The sequence below is a fragment of the Eurypyga helias genome, unplaced genomic scaffold (genome assembly GCF_000690775.1).
Source record: "Eurypyga helias isolate BGI_N326 unplaced genomic scaffold, ASM69077v1 scaffold853, whole genome shotgun sequence".
Lineage (NCBI taxonomy): Eukaryota > Metazoa > Chordata > Aves > Eurypygiformes > Eurypygidae > Eurypyga > Eurypyga helias.
The window spans coordinates 111,591-136,266 of record NW_010241617.1 but is presented as its reverse complement, the minus strand read 5'-3'; the positions used below and the strand labels follow the sequence as shown (position 1 = coordinate 136,266).

At 40.6% G+C, this 24,676-nt stretch overlaps 1 protein-coding gene across 1 annotated transcript in view; it reads right to left on the bottom strand.

Moving 5' to 3' along the window:
• Nucleotides 1-7,771: 7,771 nt before the first annotated feature.
• The window catches only part of LOC104507483 (ecto-NOX disulfide-thiol exchanger 1), a gene marked incomplete at its 3' end in the record, with an annotated part of 72,178 nt that continues 55,273 nt past the window's right edge, over nt 7,772-24,676 (bottom strand). The window contains exons 6-7 of the mRNA XM_010148789.1: nt 20,541-20,774; nt 7,772-7,984 (exon numbers count right to left, since the gene is read on the bottom strand). Coding sequence (XP_010147091.1) covers nt 7,772-7,984; nt 20,541-20,774 — 447 coding nt within the window. The remainder of the gene's footprint in view (nt 7,985-20,540; nt 20,775-24,676) is intronic.

Here is a 24,676-nt window from a genome sequence, read left to right as displayed (position 1 = left end):
ATTATCAGTACAGAAGCGAGCAAACAGCACACTGACTACATGAGCTAATCAGAAGCAACTGTATGGATTGTGAAGGCTATTTTGTATTTATTTATTTATTAAAATACATCAAGGTAGAAAGTAATAGTAGCTACTAATGACATGAAAGATTAATGTTTTTATTTGTATTATAGTGGCATTCTATGACACCAACTGAGAGCTGGGCTGCACTGTAAAAACACATTATATGACTCAATCTCTTTCACAAAGAGCTTAATGATGACCTAAAAATTGCACATAAAGTAAGCTCATATTTTTGAATTAGTCACTGGAAAAAGAAAGAAAGACTGTAATGCCGGACAATTAAAGAGTAGGAAAATCCTTTTAAAAGTTGTTATTAGTACAAAGCAATAGAAAGAATATTCAGAAAGCATGAATGTGTATAAAAAGTCTGACTGCTAGGAGAATTTTAACCAGCATGCTTTCAATATCTGTAATGAAACTGGCTTCATTTTTAGCATTAAGAGAATACACTAAAAAGTGGAAGGATTATTGGGAAAAAGGACTGCAGTACAGAATTTCATAGAATCATAAAATAATAGAATCGTTTAGGTTGGAGAAGACCTTTAAGATCAAGTCTAACCATTAACCCAGCACTGCCAAGTCCACCACTAAACCATGTCTCTGAGCACCTCATCCACACAACTTTTCATAGAATCATAGAATCACAGGATGGTTTGGGTTGGAAGGGACCTTAAAGACCATCTAGTTCCAACCCCCCTGCCATGGGCAGGGACACCTTCCACTAGACCAGGTTGCTCAAAGTCTCATCCAGCCTGGCCTTGAAGACATCCAGGGATGGGGCATCCACAGCTTCTCTGGGCAACCTGTGCCAGTGCCTCACCCCCCTCTCTGTGAAGAATTTCTTCCTGACATCTAATCTAACCCTCCCTGATTTCAATTTATACCCATTACCCCTTGTCCTATCACTACAGGCTCTTGTAAAAAGTCCTCTCCTGGGCAGCCTGTTCCAATGCCTGACAACTGTTTTGATGAAGAAATTTTTCCAAATATCCAATCTAAACCTCCCTTTAAGCAACTTGAGGCCATCTCCTCTTGTCCTGTCACTTGTCACTTGGGAGAAGAGAATGACATCCCCCTCGCTACAACCTCCTTTCAGGTAGTTGTAGAGAGCAATAAGGTCTTCCTTCAGCCTCCTCTTCTCCAGGCTAAACAACCCCAGTTTCTTCAGCCACTCCTCACAGGACTTGTGCTCCAGACCCTTCCCCAGCTTTCTTCCCCAATTTAAAGCAAAACAGATAAGATGGCAATTTTAGTAATGACCATCATATCAATGTAAATTCTACCTTTTCTAAAGTAACAAAGCAACTTTTGAAGTGAACCTGTAATGAGAAAAAAAAAACCCTGATCCCAACTCTTTTTTGAAGAATATTTTTCTTTCTTTTCTTTTTTTTTTTTTTTGTTATATTAAAAATTCAGATTCTATCTGTGAAGGCACTGATAATGTTAAAATAGATTAAATCATATCCAGAGAGATCAGAGAATAAAAATGAACAAACCAGAAGAGAGGAAAATTTTATTCAGTCTGTTGAGAATGCATTTCCCTTCAGAATTATTTAATTTCAATTTATTTGGAGGGAATGGGGGGTAGGGGAGGCGGGAAATCTATGTCAGATTTATATCAGCTATCTGAAAAAAACCAGTCTGAATATTCTAATACGCCACTATAGTTCTTCAGTAGGAAAGGAGGAAGAGCTCAAGGTGACAATCCTGACCTTCCCATGGTGAGGGGAAATATAGTCTTCTCCCCAAACCTTTGATTCCTCTTAATGAACAGCCCTACTGAATCAGCTCAAAGCTGTATCCTGTGTCACAAATAAAAGGGCTAAGCAACAAGCTAAGCAGGTAAACTGCATAATCCCACAATTCCATGTTTCTTTGGTTTCAGGACTTCTTGAAAGATGAGTATCTCTATTTTTTTACTTCTATGTACACCTTTACATTCAATGCAAGAGCACAGGGAAGCAAACAAGCTTACAGGCAGCAGACCAAAGTGGCAGGCACCCAGTATATTGAGCTGTGGAGTGAAAATCAGTTTCTCTTGATAGCAAGATGGGAAGAATATCTACATAATGCCTGGAACTGGACTATGCAGTTCAGATCTTGAGATCTGTGTCAGAAAATCAAAGCAGGCAGTGGCTGGAAGACGACATAAAATTCTGGCTGATGTTGTTAGGTACTTGCTTTAGGTGATACCTAATATTCCAGTTGCTCCAGGTGACCCTTCCCCTTCCCTTCTCACCCATATTAGCAAAGTGCAGTAGTGTGTCTACATGGGAGCTCTTAGCTTCAGAGCACCATAGCACACCGCTCTGATCACATCTCCTTGCAAAGCTGGGTTACCACTCATAAAGATGGCTTTTCCTCTGTCACCACCATAGCTTTTGTGGCAAAAGTACAACTGTGGAACAATGAAAATCGCAGTGCTTTTTCTGACCCTCTCAGAAGTCAGTTTATTGTCCGCGCAAAAGTAAGGACTTATTTAGATGATGTCTCTTTCCATCTTTAAACAATTTAATAATGATATTTGCATCCACAGATATGAATCCTTGTATTTTAAGACTTCTTAAGTGGCCAAAACCTACAAGGTTTTGGACCCTGACCACAACTAGAACAGTACAAAGAAAAAGATCCCCAAATTTTCTTTTTAGTTAATAACCAAACTTATTTTACAATTTACAAATACTCCAGCAGTACTGCTGAAGATTGCATTGTGTCAGTTATAAATTGTGCTAAACTTTGTAACAGTTTTGCTGTTACTACTTGTTATGATGCTATGATATTTATTAGCTGAAACGGGAACAAAAAGTTGTCAGTTACATAGCTTGTCCACGAGGTTCCATGGAAATATCAGGATCACCTACTGGTGTATATTGGCCCTGAATACTGAGTCCTGGGGATTGCCACCATGGATTGCCACCAGTTTGCCTAATGCCAACAGTAGGGTAGTCACTTAGCCATTGTGAATGAAAATCAGGATGGCAACCTTTAAATGGGTCTAAGTGACTTAGAAGGGTCTACATTCTGTTTTCAGAAATTGCTTACTGAGAGTCAATGAGCTAATTACTGCTTGCCAAGGTAGGGTGAGAACATGCAGCACATCTTCCTGTTGTCAGCTAATTCCCAAAGGTCACTAAGAAATGCCTTCCCTTTCCAGCAGCCTCCAGTTCATCAGGAAGTAAGGACACATCTGTGATTAGTTACACTGGAATAAATGACTCCTCGGGTTTATACTCCAGCTTTTCCTGTATGATGAACCATGAATCTATCCGTGCATTCAGACTCTCATGTTGACACTGAGGCCTTTTACACAAGTTCTAAGACCCTGGTGATTACCTGTGGTCAGCTGTGGTGAGTTAAAGCTCATGTGTCCTACAAAGTACAGGGGAAGAGCTTCACATTTGGGAATGCATGTAAAACCACTGCCCTACCTAGCTGATAGACTATGCATACACAACAACTGGGTGGGGACATGCCGTAAATGTAGCTGTTCTCTGTGTTCAGCGCTATGTTATGGGTGGCAGGAAGACACCTCCCTCCAGCTGGGAAAGTTTTGGATCAGGTGCCTAAAAGCCATCTGTCAAACACCCTAAGGAAGATCAACACCACCTTTCAGAGCACCAGACCTCACTATTTAGAGCACTTTTGGAGGGAAGGAGGCTTAAGTTCAGTTCCTTCATCAGTATCCAGGATAATTACACATGCCTTTCCAAAAGATCATCTTGACTACCATGCACTGAAATTCCCTGAAGGTCAAGGAGAGAGTGAAAGTGAAGACCACTACATGACAAGGAAGTAATCTAGCTATGGGTTCCATAATAAAAACCTTCCTCCCACGATTCCCCCTCAGGCAGACGAGAGACTGATTCATAGACCCTGATGGGCACTTGGTGTCTAAATCCTCTGAAGATTCATCCATCAGTAAAATTGACAAAAACGACCAAATAAGTGAGTGTAGTTAGCTGCTCAGTACCCAGCCGTGAGGTACTTTGGTTAATTACATTGTGTGTGTACCTCTCTACCTGCATACTGGAACACTTCCATCCGCTTGTGTGTCTGAGTCTTGATATATCAAATTATTTTTTGAATATGGAATTTTGGATCTTCACTCATCTATCGGTACTTTTGAAAATGCGGTCAAGGGACTGTGCACTAAACAGTCTGAAACCTCAATAAGAGCTAGATGAAGTTTGCAGTGCATGGAGGAGAAAGTTAGAGGACAGAATTGTAGCTTTGGTGTAGTCTAAAAAACAGCCCTCTTAAACATGAGGATCAACATCTATGAGCCTTAGGCTGAAAAGGTGGTTCGGGAGGAAATAAAATGGAGATGCATGGAAAGTCAGGAAGCAGAGTCACATATAACTGTGATGCAGAAGCAAAATGGAAGAATTTAGAAAGCAAACCACAAAGACAACTATCCAAAATCTTGGAAAACAATCCACATTTTAAGCACAGATTAAAGTCTGGAAAAACTAAGTAATTTAATAAAAAGTAGGAAGTGGACGTTTTTCTCTCTCTTCATCCCTTAAATAACTGAAGAAGCACCATAACAAGGCTAAGACTCCATGTAGAACTTAAATCAGGGGCTGTAAATCGGTGGTGTGACAGCAGTAATATACTTTATTTCACTGATTATCCCAGCACAAGTATCTTGGTCAGGTAATTCATTCACGTGCTGAACACTTGACCCAAATTTTTACGGGTAATCCGCTTGGTAATCTTCTGAATACCTCCAGGCAGAAATTTGTAGCAGGGATTTCAATACCTGTACTTCTTTAGTAGTTGGGCCGTAAGCTGAAATGTTCTGACCACACTAATCCTCATTAATAAGAAAGTATTTTATACTGAGACCCACATAGACAGTGTGTGTGTTCCAGGTGAGTGCACTTGAAGCCCATTTTCTTAACGTATTTCTTCTTCACTCCTCCTAATATTCACTGCTACAATGTTGGCATTTTTATCTATGTCCAAGTTCTTCCCTTACATTATGTCTTTCTGTATCAAGACTAGACACAGTAAGTGGGGTTAATCTGGTCTGAACAAGGCATGTAGAAAGTTGGACATCTGGTTCTGAGCTAGGCCCCCTGCCTATCTATGGAAAGATTAAAAAATGGCATCTCCAAGGGATAATTCATCTCACTGGAAGAACACCATGAGGACGGTCTGATGACTCGTTCCCTGGAGATGCTTATTTTTCTCTGCTGGCTGCAAAGAAAGCCCAGAATGGTCAGCTTGGAGTTGGGCATCTGACCTAGTTCATGTCAGAGGAATGCCACATGATATTTTAAAAATACTGTAATATTTATATCAAATGGCCACAGAGCTGCAGCATTACACTAGACTTTTGGATCCTTACTGCAGAACACCAGAAGTGGGGTTTTTGCCACTCTGCAGAATTTAATAGACCACAAACCTATTTTGGACATCTAGTATTTCCAAATTCTTCATTAAGTAAGTGGTGTTTTGTAACCCATTTTACAGGGCTGTGGGAAAACAATGGAAAAGGACGCATGAAAAACATTCCTCAGATCAACTCAAATGCAGGAAGATTCTTGGAAAAGGGAAGCTCATTTCACAGTCTCCATGTTTAGCAATCTTAGGCATATACACGTGTAAAGCAAAACATCATCCATCTGTTCGTAGCAAGTTTGCAGAGAATTTTAATAAGACACATTAATGCTAATAATGGCCAATGTTTATGATGTTTATAAAATAACCATTGTGGAGCATCTGGAAAGCTCATAAAATATGTTCTTATAAAATCCACAGAGTATAACACCTTTCCCGGGTTCTTTGCTGACCTTGCAATCATAGGCCAGACCTGTCAGGAACTCTCTTCTTCCAGGCATCGCTGTGACTGTGGCACTCTGAAACTCACATTTTGAAGCCAGACCTATTTCTGCTTTTGTAAGTTCATATTCAGCGCATTACAGGAACAAACCAGATAGCCAAAACCGCAAGTTTCCACCTGAAACTACGGGGATGTCTATCTCCAAGTGACAGATGTTCTACAACAGTTGGTGACAAACGGGCTAATTTAGACTGATTTAACTAAAGTTCAGCCTGCTGACAACAGGGGATGTTTTTTTAATGCAGCTAAAAAAGGCATTTCCGAATGCTAGGGCTGGCTGTTGCACACAAAACTACAGAGACCCTGGTGTGAATTGAACAGCATGGCCATGCGTGGTGCCTGCGTCTCTGCTTCTCACACTGCCTTTTAGTTGCTGAAATGGAAGATGACATTGTCTAGAAAATTACCCAGGGAATTAGCTGGTCTTTAAAATTTACTCACTGAACATATAACCTCAGAAATCAAATGTCTTTGACCCAGAATGTTTCTTTCTAAGTACAGGCATCAAAGCTCTTAAATTAGAAGGACATGTGCCCTGGGATAAATTGGTCTTCTGAGATGCTGAGCTTTCCATCACATATGCAAGAAGCTTCCAAGGGCTGGTCTCTTGACGCAGGCAAGTCCCCCCAAGCTTCCACCTTCAGTCCTAACTTCTGAAGGATGACCACTGAGGGACCAGAAATACTGCAGAAAAGCCTTTAGGGCTTATTTTTTGTGTGTAATGATTAGGGGTGTTATTCAGAAATCACAGTATAACAACTGTATTGTCCTTCATCTGGTGAATTGTCTTGGGTTTTGATTTTAACTTAAATATGAGAGCTGGCTTCAGGCTCCACCCTTCTGAGTATCATAAAGCCTCTTGATCAAGGAGCTGAGAGTAAACATATTAAAAACCAGAAAACATTGAATTAGTTCTCTTCTCCTCTCTTCTCTTCTCTTCTCTTCTCTTCTCTTCTCTTCTCTTCTCTTCTCTTCTCTTCTCTTCTCTTCTCTTCTCTTCTCTTCTCTTCTCTTCTCTTCTCTTCTCTTCTCTTCTCCTCTCTTCTCTTCTCTTCTCTTCTCTTCTCTTCTCTTCTCTTCTCTTCTCTTCTCTTCTCTTCTCTTCTCTTCTCTTCTCTTCTCTTCTCTCTCTCTTCTCTTCTCCTCTTGCCTCTCCTCTCTTCTCCTTTTCCATTCCATTCGGAGAACACTTCTAGGTAAGTATCCCAATTATTGTTTTATTAGGGAACCTCATTAAGGTAACTTAATTGATTATATTTCTGTACTAAAGAAATAGCTGCCAGCACTGAATATTTAAGGCAGTTTATTTGCCAAACTAATACTGGCATTGTATCAGCCAAGCAGTCCTGATGCCAGCAGCAGTACAGCATATTCTTCTACTGTGGGGGTGGCCTGTATGCTGTGAATATATTCTTAAAAGTCTCAGAATCTTTCTTCTTTTTACCTAAATCCAGGCTAAAAATATAACCTAATTGTCCCCTATTCTGCAATTGGCCTATTTAACTAGCTGCAACATGCAGGTTACATATCACTTCTCTCCACAAAAGAATGATTTTTTTCAGAGCAGGGAGGCTTCTGTCTGGTTCGTTCCTAAAGCGTTATGTAGACATTATGCATAAAGAACGTCTTCAACTATTAATACAAAAACTACTGAAACTTTGCTCACCTTGAGAAATAAGCTCTTAGGAATGGTCCTTGTTCCTCCAAATTGCCACAGAGTATGGAATAGGATATGAAGTAGAATATGACTGCATTGCAACTACTTACCCCCAAACAAACAAACAAACTGATAAAAAAAAAAACCACTACCACCACCACCACCATCACTACAACACCACCAGACAAAAAGGAGTTACTTACATTGAGTGAGGATCCCTGTTAAGGCATTTTTGAAACTCTCCTTGGCTTGCTCCATTTCTTGCTCATGAGCAGCCTTTTCGTTCATGAGCCGGCGGACGTGGCTGTTGGCTGACTGCACCATCGAATAAAACTGGTTTGCAGAGCGACGATTCACCTCGCCTCGCTCAATCCAGGTAAGTAGCACTGTGATGGCCTCTGAAAACTTGCTATCATCTAGAACAATCAAAGCACAAGTTTTAAATTGCAGGCATAAATATCCTGCTGAGAACACATTTTCTGCTCCATGTCACATTAAAATCACCATAAATCCTGCTTGCAGTCTATCATTTTGGGCAACTTTTGGGTCCTTTGTTCTATCAGATGTAGGAAGCCAATACTGCCACGTGAAGCTACATAAATCTTCCTTTAAGACTTGTCTTCTCTTATTTTAACAGCTTTCTCACAACAAAAAGAACATCCCCCCCTCCCTTCCCTGTGGCCTGAACTCCTTGTTTTCATGCCTCCCTTAAGCCATTCAGTGATATGAAGTGACCTTACATCAGGAGTGAGAAGACCTTTGTGTTACCAGATCCACTGAGGAAATGAAATGGGTCTGCGTTGATCTGCGCAGCTGAAAGCTCAGTCTTGGAGGTTGGGCTCAGCCGTACTTTTATCAACAGATTTCACTAATATCGCATTCTTAATTAATGAACAATGATGAGGCTGAACAATTCCTCCTCAAAGCACTGATTAATTACAAGGAACTGCTTTGAACAGATGATGTGTCTGTATTTGTTCTTTATTTTGCATTTGTCTGTGTTTTGTTTTACATGTTTTTTTATAAAAGGATTCCAGCTGAATCCAGGCAAACACCTGGATTACAGATTTATGTTTATTATTCAGCTAACTAAAGTTATATTTCTCTGCAGAAAGATTGGTGGCTAGATTTTGTGCACTCCTTCCCCAAGTAATCTTCTTTCCTCTGACAGTGCGCTCAGCTTCCTCAGAAGGCTCTTAGCACAGCATCCATTACAGTTCTGGCTTCATCAGGATTAAGAGGACACATTTTTTTTTAAGTCCCATTTAGGCTGAACTGCAAGAAAATGTTATTACAACAGAGTGTCTTCCTGTGGAACCATTTCTTTGCAATCTGATCTAATTTTTCTCCCCAGGATTTTATTCTATAAAACTTCAATTTCCCAACTAATTGTTTTAAATACCTCATCTAGTCCTTGTTGGTTAGATTTCTTTATATATAATTTAGATGGTAGGTATACCTTTCTATAGGAGAAGGTATACAGTTATGGTGGGGAGAAGCAGTATAGTTATAACAAAGAGACATTTAAAATGAAAATTGGAAAATATTAAACCCAACCAACTGTGTTACAGGATACAGAAATGTGGGACAGAGTTTGTAAGACTCTGCTTTCCATGTAGAAAGAACAATGAAATAATAATTCTTAAGTGACGATTTAGGCTTTTATTCTGAATCAGTAATCACTACCCTAAAAGGCGAGGAGCCTAAAATACAGAGAGAACAAGTGCCATGCTCTGTGCACACAGCCTGCGAACAATAGATTTTTACTTTGCCTGATCTTTAGCATCTTACTAACTGAAACGTGCTTTCAGCTACAGCAATAGGATTTGCTCTCCACAGCTGGGTAGGCAGGTTCACCCAAGATCTCTGAAAAAATTTGCAGAATGAGAGCATTAAAACACCACCCCTTTGTACAATGATGTATATGTTGTAGCTTTACATTAACACGTAATTCATCATTGTCATTCGTTAAGTAATTGTCTCTGGGGAGGAAGAGTCTGAAAAGCATCTATTGTTTCCATATTCTCCTTTTGAACTAGACTCCACTTCTTTGCTTTGCTGGATACATATGCATCAGGGATGTACTAAGTGGCTCTGATGAGTGAGATTGGCTGAATATGGGGCTCAGAAAAGCCGAATGTAAACAGGACTCATGCAAAGCCTCTTCATTGCAAGAAAACACTAGGATAAGGCTCTCCAAAAGGCCTTTTACCCAAAAGGCCTAGGGTAAAATCTTCAGCCTGCTGAAATGCATGGGAGCGAGATGTCACGGATCCGATACAGCCAAGAACTCATCCCTGGAACATAATGTTTATTATAATTACAGTAGTCAATAAGAATAACCTGTAATGGCTTCTGGCAATGTTAGCATGCAATTTCCAACAGTCTGTACAGTCAGGTCACCCTACGGATGGCACAAGCCTGTTAACACCAAAGATGCAGTGATTGTGAGTAGAAAGTAACTACAGCTGAATGTTCCTCTTTTTTTCTTTCTTGTAGACATCATTATCTCTATCATCAGACATAATTTATCACCCAACACTGAAGTACCATTCAGAGTAAATTATCCCATTCAATCTAGGTCAAGACATTAACAGCAAAGTTGGAAGAAATAATACACAGAAGCCCCTCTGAAGAGGTACACCGTGACCTGTGAAGAAACAGTGTGCAGAACTGAGCAAAAATGTTTTACGGAGATGCATGAGGAAAATCAGTTGCACAGAACCATTCTCCCTTTTTCTTGCTTTAATCTCTCCCCAGTACACGGCTGCATGTTGTTTTGCTATAGAGTCTATATGAAATTAAACCACCCCTCTTCTTGTTTTGTTTTTATCGGGCACAGTTGGCGTCTGTAAGGAATGCTCATAAACCTGCCATCTTTCTGCCAGAAAGATTCAACCCATTTAAAAGGACATGCTGAAAACCTGTTTTCAAAATACTATACTGCCAGGGAGCTGCAGTGGTCTGTGGACCTGTTATAGTTAATTCGTGGCTCTGTATTAGCAGGAAAAAAAAAAAACATCCATTGGTAAACATCAGTATCTTCATTGATTACATAATTAGAAGATACATTAAAAACTGCTAGAGGGTAATATATGCACAACAGGAGCACATTAGTTAATAAAATCTTTTCTCTACAGTTTTAAAATCTCCTTATTTCACCTTAATTTCTAACTTCTAGATTCTTTAGTTGACTGGCATGAGGTAACTCAAGGCGAATTAATTTTCTTCATCCAGAATGCACTGAGGTTTTCTGAGCAATCAGAGGTTCACTTGGAAAATCAGGATTTTATACCAGATTGTTAATTTATTTTTTTATTTAGTAAATAAATAGTAGAAGAAAGGCAGCAATGGAATCTAATTTAAGCAGAGCATGAACTACCTTATGACTGCAGCCATTCATTAAAAAAATAACCCAAAACTCCTAGTTCTGTTCAAAATTATTCCCTTGCAGTAGAATGCACATAAATATACACTGTTTAAAAACATACTCATAAAATAAATTCCTTTATATAAGACATGGTCCCATATGTAATTATTCTTTTAAAATAAGCATACAGCAAATTATTTCTCACATTTAAAGCATTTTTTTCCTCCAAGCTACCGCATGCTTTAAGCAAATAAGGTAGGATTCATCTCCTTTACATCAGCATCTGATTTAGTAACCCCAGAGTCCTGGTGCAGGCAACAGAAAGAGATGGCCACGTGTCGGTCAAGGTCTGTCAGTCCTGGTTTATCTCTCTATTGGAAGCTGTACCCCAGCAACGCCTGCTTCCTTCAATCGGCTGTAAGGGGAACTTGGGGTGACCCGCTCATATATAGACGTCCACATTTGGTCAGAGTAATCGCAACCGTTACCCAAGTGCACCAGTTACAGAACACCTACCCAGCATTTGTGTACCTGTGTTGGGTTTTTGGTTATATTGCAAGCTGTGATGCACGCTGTGTCGTTTTAACATTAGCCATGCACTGAGGATGGCTTGCTGGGCATCTGTCGACAGATTTCCATGTGCTGCTAGACTCAGTCACAGGCCTCTAGAGATAAGATATTTCAAATTCCTCTTATATCAACTGAAGATATTTGGCACTTAAATCCTAGCTCACAACTTAGATGAAATGAAATATAAAGAAAAGAAAATGCATCCCCAGAGCTGTCTTGGAAATTATCAACAGAGATATTTCTATGAAAAAAAAGGAATAATTGTTGACAAATGTTTTGCATTTTTCTTCTTATAATTTGACCAACTCTAAGAAACCCCAACTGGCATAAACTTTTTAATAGAAAAAGCTGTGACAAGAAGAACTACGAAACTGAATACTGGGGAAAACTGATTGGAAACAGAGATTTTTTTTCTCTCGGTTTATGGAGTTTCCCTGGTGTAACACAGGGCAGAATTCAGCTCAGAGTAATATGAAATGTTGTGACTATTCATCTCTCAGAGTTAAGAACCTACATAAAGTGCATTGACAACTTGGGTGATGGTGTCTAAGGTCCTAGCCATTGGAAAGCAGATAGACTAGTCCATCACTCTGAAGCCAGGCATTCAAACACCTTTATTACTATCATTTTTACCTTTATAGTCATATTTCAAATATAGCTAACTACATATTTCTGTATTTTGAAAGTGACATTTATTGCTCGACCTTTAGCTAGGACAAGACCAAACACTGGGCTACAGTTGTTTTTAACTTTGTTAGTATCTTTCCAGCCCTGGATGTTCTCAAGTGTTTGAAAAGTATTTGAGATACTTCACAGAACCTATGGAGCCTGTCTAAATCACAGTAATCCTCTGTTGTCCTATGGGCCATGGTTTTGTCCTGAGTTAGAACGTACTATTTCTTGACACTAATCTTTCTGCCCTAATGCAAACTTCTAGGCTTGCAAGGAGATGTTGAAAAGACAGACCTGTTGTTCTTTGTCCTAATGACTATATCTACAAAGTTCCTGTGCTGGGTGTGTATGTTTTGGTTTGCATTAATGATCTTATTTTAGTCTGACTCTTCCGTAAGATGGGAAGGGACAGGTGCACACTTGTGCTAAGCTCTGCCCTGACCAGCAGAAATCCAGTTAGCAAACAGCTCTTGAATGTATTCTTGTGAGCACTAAGAATGACTGTGCTGCAGGGTATGTAAAGAGGGGACGAGAGTCATGGGTTACGTTCCATCTATTTGCCTCTGACTGACAGCCTGTTATCTGTTGCTAGGCCATTGGAAGGTGTTGTGTCCTATGCCTCATCTCCACCTTTGGTCATGGTTACGCTTCCCTCAGGTCTGCTTGGAGATGCTGGTCTGATTGTACTCCAGTTCCGGTTTGTCCAACTCGGCCCAGACCAGCTATTACAGAAAAGTGGTAGAGGCTAGTTTAGGATGCAAACTTCTTCACTCCATAAAACTGCAGCCAGGGGAGGATGTATGGCCAAGGTTCTTGTTAATCTGACTTCTGATTTCATAATTTCATAGACTGGTTTGGGTTGGAAGAGCCCATAAAGACCATCTAGTTCCAACCCCCCTGCCATGGGCAGGGACACCTTCCACTAGACCAGGTTGCTCAAAGCCTCATCCAGCCTGGCCTTGAACACTCCCAGGGATGGGGCATCCACAACTTCTCTGGGCAACCTGTTCCAGTGCCTCACCACCCTCTCCAGGAAGAACTTCTTCCTGATATCCAATCTAAATCTCCCCACTTTCAATTTAAACCCATTACCCCTTGTTGTCCTGTCACTACAGGCCCTTGTAAAAAGTCCCCCCCAGCTTCCTTGTAGCCCCTTCAGGTACTGGAAGGTGCTATAAGGTCTCCCCGGAGCCTTCTCTTCTCCAGGCTGAACAAGCCCAACTCTCTCAGCCTGTCCCCAGAGCAGAGGTGCTCCAGCCCTCTGAGCATCTTCGTGGCCTCCTCTGGACTCGCTCCAACTGGTTCATGTCTTTCTTATGCTAGGGACACCAGAGCTGGACACAGTATTCCAGGTGGGGTCTCATGAGAGCAGAGGGGGAGAATCCCCTCCCTTGACTTGCTGGCCACACTTCTCTGTGTACAGCCCAGGATATGGTTGGCTTTCTGGGCTACAAGCACGTTTGTTAGACTATAACTAAGATTTCTAAACTGGGAACACTGAATTCAATATAAAAAAATAATAAACCACAGCTGGTGACTGCTGTGGGTGAATTAGGTCAGGGAAAACATTCACTAACCTCTCTCATAAGCAGGTCCTGCCCAGCTTCCCTGTGCATTGGAACAATGTGCTGCCCAGCACACGCCACTTTTAGTGCCACAGTGATGACCTATTTTTCTCTTGGCTTAAGAGCTTCACCTGCACAGACTGCCTGACACTGACCTAGAAACACAACTCTTCAGCTACTACCCTCACCTTCTTTTTTCCCATGCTTGAATACCTCATATAATTGTGCCATGCAACACACATACCAGTACTTTGGGATTAATAACATTTTTAACCCAATGGCACTGCATAATAAGTGAGAATCAGGGGATATAAATTCTTACTGCCAAAAGGTTATTTTAAAGAATGATTAATATCCACCTCACTATTTCATAAATAGTCTTAACTGTATGCTATAGCCAAGAAACGTTTCCAGTTATGTAATAAATGACTAGTTGAAACTAGATTTGATAAAAATATGCATACAAGTTTACTAAAAGATATCTTAAAAGGTACTCTCTCTGTCTGTATCATCAAACTCTTTCTTTTAAATTAAATCACACTAGATTCTTCCAGAGGTGGGTGTTTCATGTGAGACACAGAAATCCATTATCTTATCCTGCTGATTCCATTATTTCCAATAAAAAGTAATTATGAGTGTAGTGAGTTTCCTCCCCATTTCTCAAAATCACACGACAAACTTTCAGATCTGTGAGCTGCAATTTCCCAGTTCATAGTAATTAACTTGAGTCATTTTGCAGTGCGGTACATTTAATCAAATGGGTTTACATTAAAAACTTAAAATTTGCCTTGATACAATACAGATTAGGTGAGAGAGGACACTTTTAATAACACACTTAACTGCAAACATATTTCTTGCAGGTTTTTGGAGCGAGGTACCCAGGGAATTGGGTTACCAGGCTGCTGATAGCTGAACCCACCTTACGCGCCTCTGCCAGCAGACAGAACTGCCCTCGCACCGTGCTTGCACTCTGTGCGAGGCTCTCAGAGCCAGATGTATTGTGTCTCAGCAGATGTCAGTGGCATATGGAAGAAGGAAGGAGAAAATGATGATCTAAAAACGGGAAGGGTGAGTGAACAGATTTGACGCAGAAGTGTCGAAACATGTCTGTTGTAGGGCTCTGTCCTGATATGCTACTAATAAAAAAAGATTGTGCTAAAAAAAAGGTCTGGAGTCTTTCAGCAGCAATTAAACCTGGCATTCATCGGATTTGTTCGGAGGATCTCAGCTTTGCCTCCCCTTCTGACGTAGCCCCGCACTGAGTTCGATCCTTTCTGCGTGAGACTTGCCTCTCTGGATAACCGCACCGCTTCTGCAGCACTCCACAAGTCTGGCTCTCAAGTGCAGAGTGATAATGAAAGCAGCATGGTTTTCTTCTCAGTGAAATATCCTATTTCCCAAGCAATTAAATGTTGTTTATATTTCAAATGATGTGCAAGGGTTGAGATTGTCAGGCTTGATGTTACCTGAATCTTGCACAAGATGCATCCCCGGTTAGTTCATTCTACTGTAACTGCCATCTATTTATTTAAATTTCCAATCTGTTCTCTCTTCAGGGGATAATACAGTGCCTGGCAATGAAACAGCTTCGCAATTTTTCAAATTATATATTTTTTAAATGGAAAACCACATGAATAACTTTCCTGTGCTCATAAAGAAACACTGTCTTTAAAAAGGAGGTAAATTTCAGGGTACTGTATGTAACTTGAAGATACTTATGTCTCCTTCGCTCAAAATAGTTAAAAAACAGATAATCACATATGAAGAGGTGTCTTTGTTAGATGGTGGAACTATTTAACTACCTGCAGGAAATAAGACAGATGTAGTATTTTAAAGGAGCTTATTTGCAAGAAGTGATTTCTGAAGATGATACCATTAGGTACAGATATGCTTGAATTAAGAATACCATAGTGTTCGAAATTCTGCTTTGAAACACAAATGTCATAAGCACACAGATTAAAATGTTTTGTTCCAGTGCACCTGGCAGAGCAGTGTTCCACTTAAGAAGGAAAGTTTCAGCCTGTCTCCAGTTGTGTGATGCTCTGGGCAACACATTACTCAACCATTTATAAAATACCCAGGAAAACAGACGTCAGAGTATGCAAATGTGATCGCAAATATCTACCGACACATCTCACTGTGCAGTAAGAACACATCTGATTTAATACAGAGGAATTAAAATCTCAGACACACCAAACAAACTGCTGCAATGAACCAGAAGACAAGAAGGTCACGTTTTTGTAAACTAACAGTAGAAGACACAATAATCTGCTGGGTTTGTCAGAACAAGAACTCAGGGTCTATTCCCAAAGGCTATTTAAGGAGGCAATTCACATATACACTTCACTGTAACAGACCCTGGTTTCCCAGAAGTCCTATCTATGAATCTATTGAGATATTTCTTCAAGGAAATAATAGATTTTTACCTAAGGCAGGAGGATGTCAGAAGAGGCCAGAAGTTTCATTAGCCAGAGTTATGCTTAGCTGTTATCTTATTCCATGGAAATCAGACAATGGCTTGATGAAACTACTTGAGATGTCATGACAAATTCTGGAATATTTGAATCAAAAAGTAGATTCAAAGAGTACCTTTTGAAAAAGTGAAATGATTTTACCATTTTAAACAAATGCTGCTTATTTTTTATTTTGCCTTTTCTCTTCAAATCTCCTTTAGTTGTTTGGAAGGTCAAAAAAACCCCAAACAAAAATAACTTGTCATCCAAAATTAAATAGAGGTTTTATTTTCCCAACCACCTTGCAAAGTAAAATGTGTGGTACAAACGTAAAAGTGATCGTCATAGCCCCAGTATGAGAAGGAGCTCATGTTCTTCCCCATGTTAGCCATCTAGTTTGAATGCTGGAACTTGTTCCGTTCTCATAGTCCAGGCTCAGTTTTCCTCTGCCTTCTAAGTCTTGGACTCATGAAGGAGGCTTGTGAACATGATATGGAAGTGCATGAAACAAATTTAAATAAGACATTTTTTGGCAAGTCACCTTTTCAATGCAGTAAACTCCCCTTTTATGAACTATCATCTCCTTGGCTTCACCCTCTTTGGCTCTGGCTGTGACCAGCAGACAATGTCACTAGCAAATTATCAATGCAGACCAGCTCAAAAAATGTTTAATCAATGACAGGTAGTAGCGTAGGCTTATATTTTTAGAGCTACAGGCTCAAAGCCATGAGACCTACACCCAAGGTACCAGCAATATGTCACTGTCACATAGTGAAAAGTGACAACAGCAAAACATGATAGGTGGACAGGGAGAGGAAAAACATCACAGTCACTTAAAGAAAAGTGAATACACTCTTGGCTAACAACATGGAAGGTGAAGGTCCGCACTGCCAACAAGGAAGAAGTTATGAAGGATTTAATTTGCATGATGCTGAAGAGCTTAGTAGAAGAAAAAAAGAAAAAGAGGGAGAAAAAGAAAAAAGAGGGGGGTGGGGGGTCAGGGGAAGAGAGAGAGAGAGAGAAACAAAAATACTCATAAAACAGCACAGTCTGCCACAGTCTAAAATTGGATGTGGTGAAGAACTGCACGGGTCCACAGTTTGATGGGTTTTCTTTATTTCTGCATAAAGTAAGCGTTCAAACCAAGTTCTTTACAGATACGAAGAGATCCGGGCTAGTCTACAGAGAGCAGGGAATGGAGACTGTCATAAACCCTCATCCTTTGCAGGTATGCAAGGCTTCATATGCAACAGAGGTATTTTAGTTCCCAGTCCCAGTCACCAGGCAGTCCATCCTGAGAAACCAGTTATTTTCTTCTACCAAGCTCCACACCAGTAAATATTACCCAGCTGAAATTTTATAATAAACTTTTGTTTCCAACCAGCATGAAAGATCCTCTGTAGTCTCTCACCCACTCTCCTCTGTGGCAGTTACTGCTGTGCCAGGTGACTTCAGCACATCAGCGGAATAGGAATATGCTGACAACACTGAGGGGAGAGTTTCCAGCCAAGTCTGATGCACAAAACCAATGATTTCTTTAAGTCTTATGCTGCAGTTTGCAGAAGGTGAAAAAAGATGTTGTCACCTCTGTTATAGACTCAATAAATATCTAGACTGCAACAGGGGACTGGCTGATGAGCCTAGTTCATCTCTGCTCACCATCAGATTTGACTGGCTGTCAGGAATTTCCAAGGTTATTTTGACAACACAAGTGGCTTGGATTCAGACCAAGTTGTCTACATCTGTGATTGCAAAGCAGTATCTTGAGATGACAGATGTTTAGCCATTTTGGCTTGCTTTTCAGCTAGTGTTGCTCAGCGAAGTTCTGGAGGCACTGCAGGAGCTGAAACCTGCATGTTGGGCACCTGCAGCTCTGTCTCATGAGCTGGCAACTCAGCTCAGGAGTCTTTTGAAGTGGGTACCGCTGGGAGGTCATGACTTTCCTTAAGATAATAACTGCAAGGCATCTGCTCAAAACCCAATCTTTCAAGGCAAATCCTGCCAAGAGCAGGTATATTTTGATTCCTCTTTTCTTTAGGATGAATTTTCCAAGCTTTTGCAGCAATGGAAATCTGGTGATATCCAGAGATCTGAGATTTTGACCTCGAGTTTATATATATGTGTGTGTGTGTGCATATATATCTTCTGTTAGCTTCACTGAAGTTCACATTTAAATTCTGAATGTAAGATGACATTAACTGTCCTTTGCCAAAGTTAAAGACTTCTTTTTAGTGTTGCTTTACTTCTGTTTTTAGAATGTCATAAAGAGTTGATGTGGTGAATCCATGTTGCCCAAGGAAGGCCATAATGTTCTACCCACTACCTTATAGATACTGGCTATGATGCCATAGGAAAGGTAAAGCAGACCAGTATAATGACTGAACCCCACTACTGCTTTCTAGAGGGCCTGGTACAGGAGACAACTCACGACCAGTGAGAAGAGAGGGGGCTTCTTTGCATTCTCCAACCCCAACAATCTATACAGATTCAGGGCTGGTGCCATTAATCTTGCTGCAAGTCAATTGTTAATTAAAGAAGTTTTTAAAATTGCAATATGTTCTTTTGCTGGATTTTAATGATTTTTTAACCAATAAAAATAAACTCACCTTTTTGGTTTCTTAATTTATTATGTTTAATTCTGTATGTTTCTGAAAGTTCATCTTTATTTCCAGAGAAATAGTCATGTGTATGGTGTTTGTCTATATAGTGCTCAAAATATTTTTATATTAAGCTTGTGCATATATGCCAAGCTTCGGTCAAACGTCCCTCAGGAGAACCAAAGATCTAAATACTGGAATAAGTTTTAATTAAGTATGGAAACTTTCCAGAATGAAAAGAAAAACCCTTCTAAATATAGACATCTTAAAACATCTTGCAAAAACCCACATTCAGTTGCCCCTGGTAATGGCTAGCCATATGGAAGAAATTGTCCAGACTTCTTGCATTTTCTGGCTTAGTTCAGGAAACCTCTAGGCCTTAATACATAAAGAAAAACTTCCCTATAAAAGATTAACTCTTAAAATATTCAATTGAAAACAGATTCTGGGAACAGATGGATGTAAAACTCTGTATTTTATTGCATAACCTCTAGAGAGCTGGACTGGAAGCTAGGAAAGAATTAAAAATTCTTATATTTGGGCCTCTTTCCTCCTTTTCTCCTGGTCTATCAGTATCTCTGGGTTATTTTACCAATATTCCAATTACTTAAAGGAGTTTGATATTACCTAATGAATTTAATAGAGGAGTTTATGTGGTGAGAATATCAGTCAAACTAATATCAGACCAAGGTAACAGTGACAACAGTGACCAATGCAGTACCCAAAGAGACAGTAGGGTGCATCTCTGCTCCATGCTCCAAGGATGCCACACTTTGCACTGTCCTTCTCCAGCTACCCAAATATGTTTCATAGTGAGAACAGAGGCCAGTGTGTTGACAGCTAGATAGCCTAAGTCTAATCTGTGTAATTCTGAAACAGTAGCAAGAATCACATTTTCTTGTGACCTGGCACAGAGTAAGGTAATGTGCTTGGCCACCATGTGTGGAAAGAATGCCAAACACAATTGGTAAACATTTAATGAAAACAAATATAACTCCATGGGGGTGAAGAGTTGTTTGCTTGATCTTTTTTTTTAATGTCTTTACCAGGAATGATTTTATTTCTTTGCTTTATAATTTCTATGTTAACTACTAAAGACAGGAATCCTCAAGCTGCACTCTTGAAAAATATTAACTTGGTAAAGGTACCTAGAGAAAAACTAACAAGCAAGCAAATGCATACTAAAACAATACACAATCTTGCACAAGAAATTCTAACCCTAAAGAGGGAATTAAAGAATAGGTGGTGTGTGTCAGAGATAAGTTGTACCACTGTACCTGGGAGGCAAGTTAAATGCAGGTCATGAGGGCAGTTTAAATTATAAGAATTGGGACAGTCACATGCATGTAATGTAGCAACATATCAGTCTAGGAATAAAGACATTTAAACAATCAGATCTTTAATATGAAAGATGTTTGTAACAGGTTATCTGATTATGAGAGCATTTCCAACTTAGATGATGACAGCAACTGAACAACAACAACAAAAATCCCAAAACCAACACCCCACTGTAGTATTCTGAAGGTTGTGTTTGAGCTGTTGAAGCACAAGTAAATGGACAGACATTATACATTTCTAGCAGGTGAGTATCATTACCATTGGCATAGAAATGGCAAAGGAATGGGGGAAAGCTAACAGGGCAAGTAATGAAATACATCAGAGAGAAATCCGTTCCCCTGCTCTGATTTCCGGATGGCTCCTGCTCTTAAGGAATAATATACTGAAAAGTATCAAATGCTGCTTACCTTTCAATTTTTCAGCCAGCAAAGCAGCTTCGTGTTCAGAATAATGCATTATTGCCGGAGGAGAAGGAGGGCGCAGTCTGTCTTCTTCCATTTTGCGTCTGTGGCGTTCTTCTCGGGCCAGCATTCTTTGTTTGCATTCCCATTCATAAAAGTCATCTCTTGCCTGAGCAAAATCAACATGAAGGCGACCTGAATCCTTTTTGTCTGTGCTAGATCCTAATCTCATGCGGTAACCTGAAACCAACAAGCAGAACTAACTGTTGCAGGACTTCTTTGCTTATTTTTTTCTTTCCTTTTTCTTTCCCCCTCAAGTGCAGTTAAGTAAAAGAGTACATTAACAGATTCCCACATATCTACACAGGATCTATCAGTCAATGTGCTTTCATGGGAAGATAAACATTCATCCACTCATTTTTCCTTGCAATTTTCTGCATCACCTATCAACATAGTAGATGAGCTGCAAAAGCGACCCAAAGGTATAGAATCTATATTCCTGCTTGGGAATTTCTAAATATATGTCACTTTTCTACCTCATACTCCCAACTTTTATAAGTGCAAAGGCCTGCTAAACAAAAAAAAACTACTGAAAATGGATCCGTTTTGGGTTGAATGTAGAGTCCTTCTTCCCCTGATACTGTTGAGATCATGTGCATTTTAGTGACCTTCTCCAGCCTATCAAAGGATTTGAAGTATGGGGAAAGGCTGAATTTTATAATAATCATGACTATAGATAATTGAGAATATTGTGCTACATAAATTCCCAGGCCACAGAGAGGGTGGTATCATACCTGCATTGATGCTAGGTCTCAAATTTTGAGGCTTTACAATTGCAAACACTTCTTCCCCAGTTCCCCATTGGAAATAATGTGGCGACAAATATAAATCACCTACAAATTAATTGAGATCAGTATTCTTTAAAGTAATTCTAAAAGTGTAGATGGATTTATTAGATGTTTGCAAGACCCTTTCCGAACAAATAATGAAACCTGTTGTGCCTCATCTTTAGCCATGTTCTAAGACATATTCAAAATTTGGTCCATGTATCACATGCTAAAGCCAGCAGACTGCAAAGGCTTTAAGTCAAGGTCTCTGCAGTGGTACAACAGGGCCTTGCTCTGTCCTAAAACCTTTGGCTGCTGTCAGAGGACAAACAAATTATGCCTAAGCTATAAAAGGAGCTTTGTGACCATACAGTGGAAGAACATATGCTGGGCACCTATCATTTTTCAAGTTTTATTTCCAAGGCTGATACTCGCAGAGCAGTTCCTTTAACTTTAAAAATGCTGATTCAGACACAGTGTGAGGAAACACTATGTAGAAAGCTGAAAACAGAGCCTTCAGATGCAGGTAAAATTAATCAGTCTGTGCAGGGCCAGGTCTTATTTATCCATGCTATCCCACTGCAGCAGCCTCAGAAGCAGAGCAGCCCAGCAGAGATTTCTCAAATCACAGGATGATGTGGAGATGAACTCTCTGCTCAAGTGGCATATACGAGGCTCTTCAAAAACACACACTGCTACAAACAGTGCATAATAACTCCAGGGGCAGAAAGCTTCCATTCAAAATGGCAGGAAAAATGGTGTTCGCTGCTCTTGAACAGCAATCCAAGAGGACCCACCTTTCAGTCTCATGGCTTGCCTGTGGTGTGAAGAGCTTCATCCCCTCAATACCACAGTCAAAACTCAGTTTTGAACTCACTCCAGGGACAGCAGAGCTAAGACTTGTGCAGTAGATTGGGAGCATCTTTGCAAAAATGTTTATCTAAGCACACTCTGTTTGGTTTATTGCTGGAAAAACATCCTGCTGTCTGAATACAAGGGGCTGTCTGCACGTAGAATCATACAATCAAAGAATGGTTTGGGTTGGGAGGGACCTTAAAGATCATCCAGTTCCAACCCCCCTGCCATGGGCAGGGACACCTTCCACTAGACCAGGTTGCTCAAAGCCTCGTCCAGCCTGGCCTTGAACCCTCCCAGGGATGGGGCATCCACAGCTTCTCTGGGCAACCTGTTCCAGTGTCTCACCGCCCTCTCAGTGAAGAACTTCTTCCTGATATCTAATCTAACCCTCCCCACTTTCAATTTAAACCTGTTACCCCTTGTCCTGTCACTATGGACTCTTGTAAAAAGTCCCCCCCAGCTTCCTTGTAGCCCCTTCAGGTACTGGAAGGTGCTATAAGGTCTCCCCGGAGCCTTTTCTTCTCCAGGCTGAACAAGCCCAACTCTCTCAGCCTGTCCCCACAGGAGAGGTGCTCCAGCCCTCTGATCATCTTTGTGGACTCCTCTGGACTTGCTAACACCCGTCTATATCTGTCTGCTGTTGAGGGTTCCACAGCTGGACACAGCACTGCAGGTGGGGTCTCAAGAGAGGAGAATAGAGGGAGAGAATCACCTCCCTCGACCTCCTGGCCACACTTCTGATTCAGCCCAGGATATGGTTGGCTTCCATATATGACATATTTGATATGAGACAATAGCTTCAAAGTTATTAAATATCCATACATGTAGTGATCCTTCAAAAAAAACCCAATTCAGATACCTTTTAATCTGACATTTTCCTTTCAAACATCTTGTGGAGTTTAGCTAAGTAGCCTGTCTGTGAGGAAGAGATATGACTTTCATTTTCCAGCAAGGAGTCCAAACCCAGACAAAAAACTTGAGCTAAGTATCTCAGAGGTTCCTCAAAGCTAGAAGGCATCAAGAACTTCCATGGAACCTACCAAATCTGGTCTCCAAGGTTCATAAGCTTGTGGTGAAGTGGAACTGAATAACACAAGAGAGACAATTGCAGGGATTGTTTGCTATTTTAAAAACCCTTTGCCCTGCTTTCTGTTGCTCAGAGGAGTAAACACTATTTTTTACCCCAGAAGGCTGTTTGTGGTCATATATGTAGCTCCAGTCACAAGGTGTTGAAGGGAAGAATTATAGATATACCATATTCGGTGACACATTATAGCAGAAGAGTGTGGGTGACCTTTCAGATCTGGGCCCTGAACTAACAAGCGGGTAATTACACAGAGGTGTAGGCATGAAGGGGCCAGCCAAAAGGGGTCAGTGGTGCAGCTCCCCCGATAACGGTAATAAATATTAACCCCTCCCAAGTTTGACTAGCCAGCTGCATTCCTCAAACAGTGATTGCTCTGTGCCAAAATGGCATTATCAGCAATGTGAAAGGACATTGCCAAGGTGCCTGGTCTCGTGAATCTAAAATTAGATCTCCCAGCTGAGCTGTACCTTCCAGGAAGACACAGTCTCTCTTCAGTCTCTCCCCTGTCTTTTGTCTCCATTGGCAGGAACACACTGGGCATGGACAGATCGAGAAACACAGCACCGCAGGACACAAGACTCTTATGGACCGCAAAGCCCCACTTAATCTGAATAAAGAGCTAATGAAAAGAGATGTGCATCTACAGGTTACGTGTGCACCAGCAAAGCTGAGTTTCACCAAAGTAGCTCTTATTTTTTAAATCAATGGGGATAATGGACAAAACCACTGAATAGTGTAAATTGTAGTCCAAAACCCAGTACCCTGTGTAGCACTGGACAAATGGTTCCCTTGAAGTAGCCAGTTTAAGTGCCTCCAAATTAACAGATTTTTGATATTGCTCAAGAATCACACTGAAAAAAATTCTCACTGCTTGTCTAACTCTTAAGACTGAAGGTAGCCAGCCAGCCAGGTGGTTTCAATGAGAACAGAAACTTAGAATATCCTGGCTCAGAAGGGACCTTGGATATCATCTAGTCCAATCCCTCCCTCAGAGCAGGGTCAACTTCAAAGTCAGGTTGCTCAGGCTCAGCATCTTCCCTTAACAAAAAAAGAAAATTCCTTTGTCATGGCTTCTTACAACCACCTAAATCAGGCTTCGGGGACAGCACAGGACCAGTGGCCTGGTCAGTGAAGAACAGACTGCTCGGCAGGTTGATAGCCAGCAAGATGCTGTGTGGCAAGAGGTGCACAACTGGCAGGACCTATTTTGTATATGGGATCCTCAGGCACCCATTTGGAATGGCAGCTCTGAGCTGAGGTGCACCTGGAAGGTTCACTCTTTTCCAATACCATGTCTCCTCATGGATGTTCAAGGGTATTTAAATGTATGAGAGAATCTTTTCCCCAACTCTTTGCTCAGAACTGCAGCT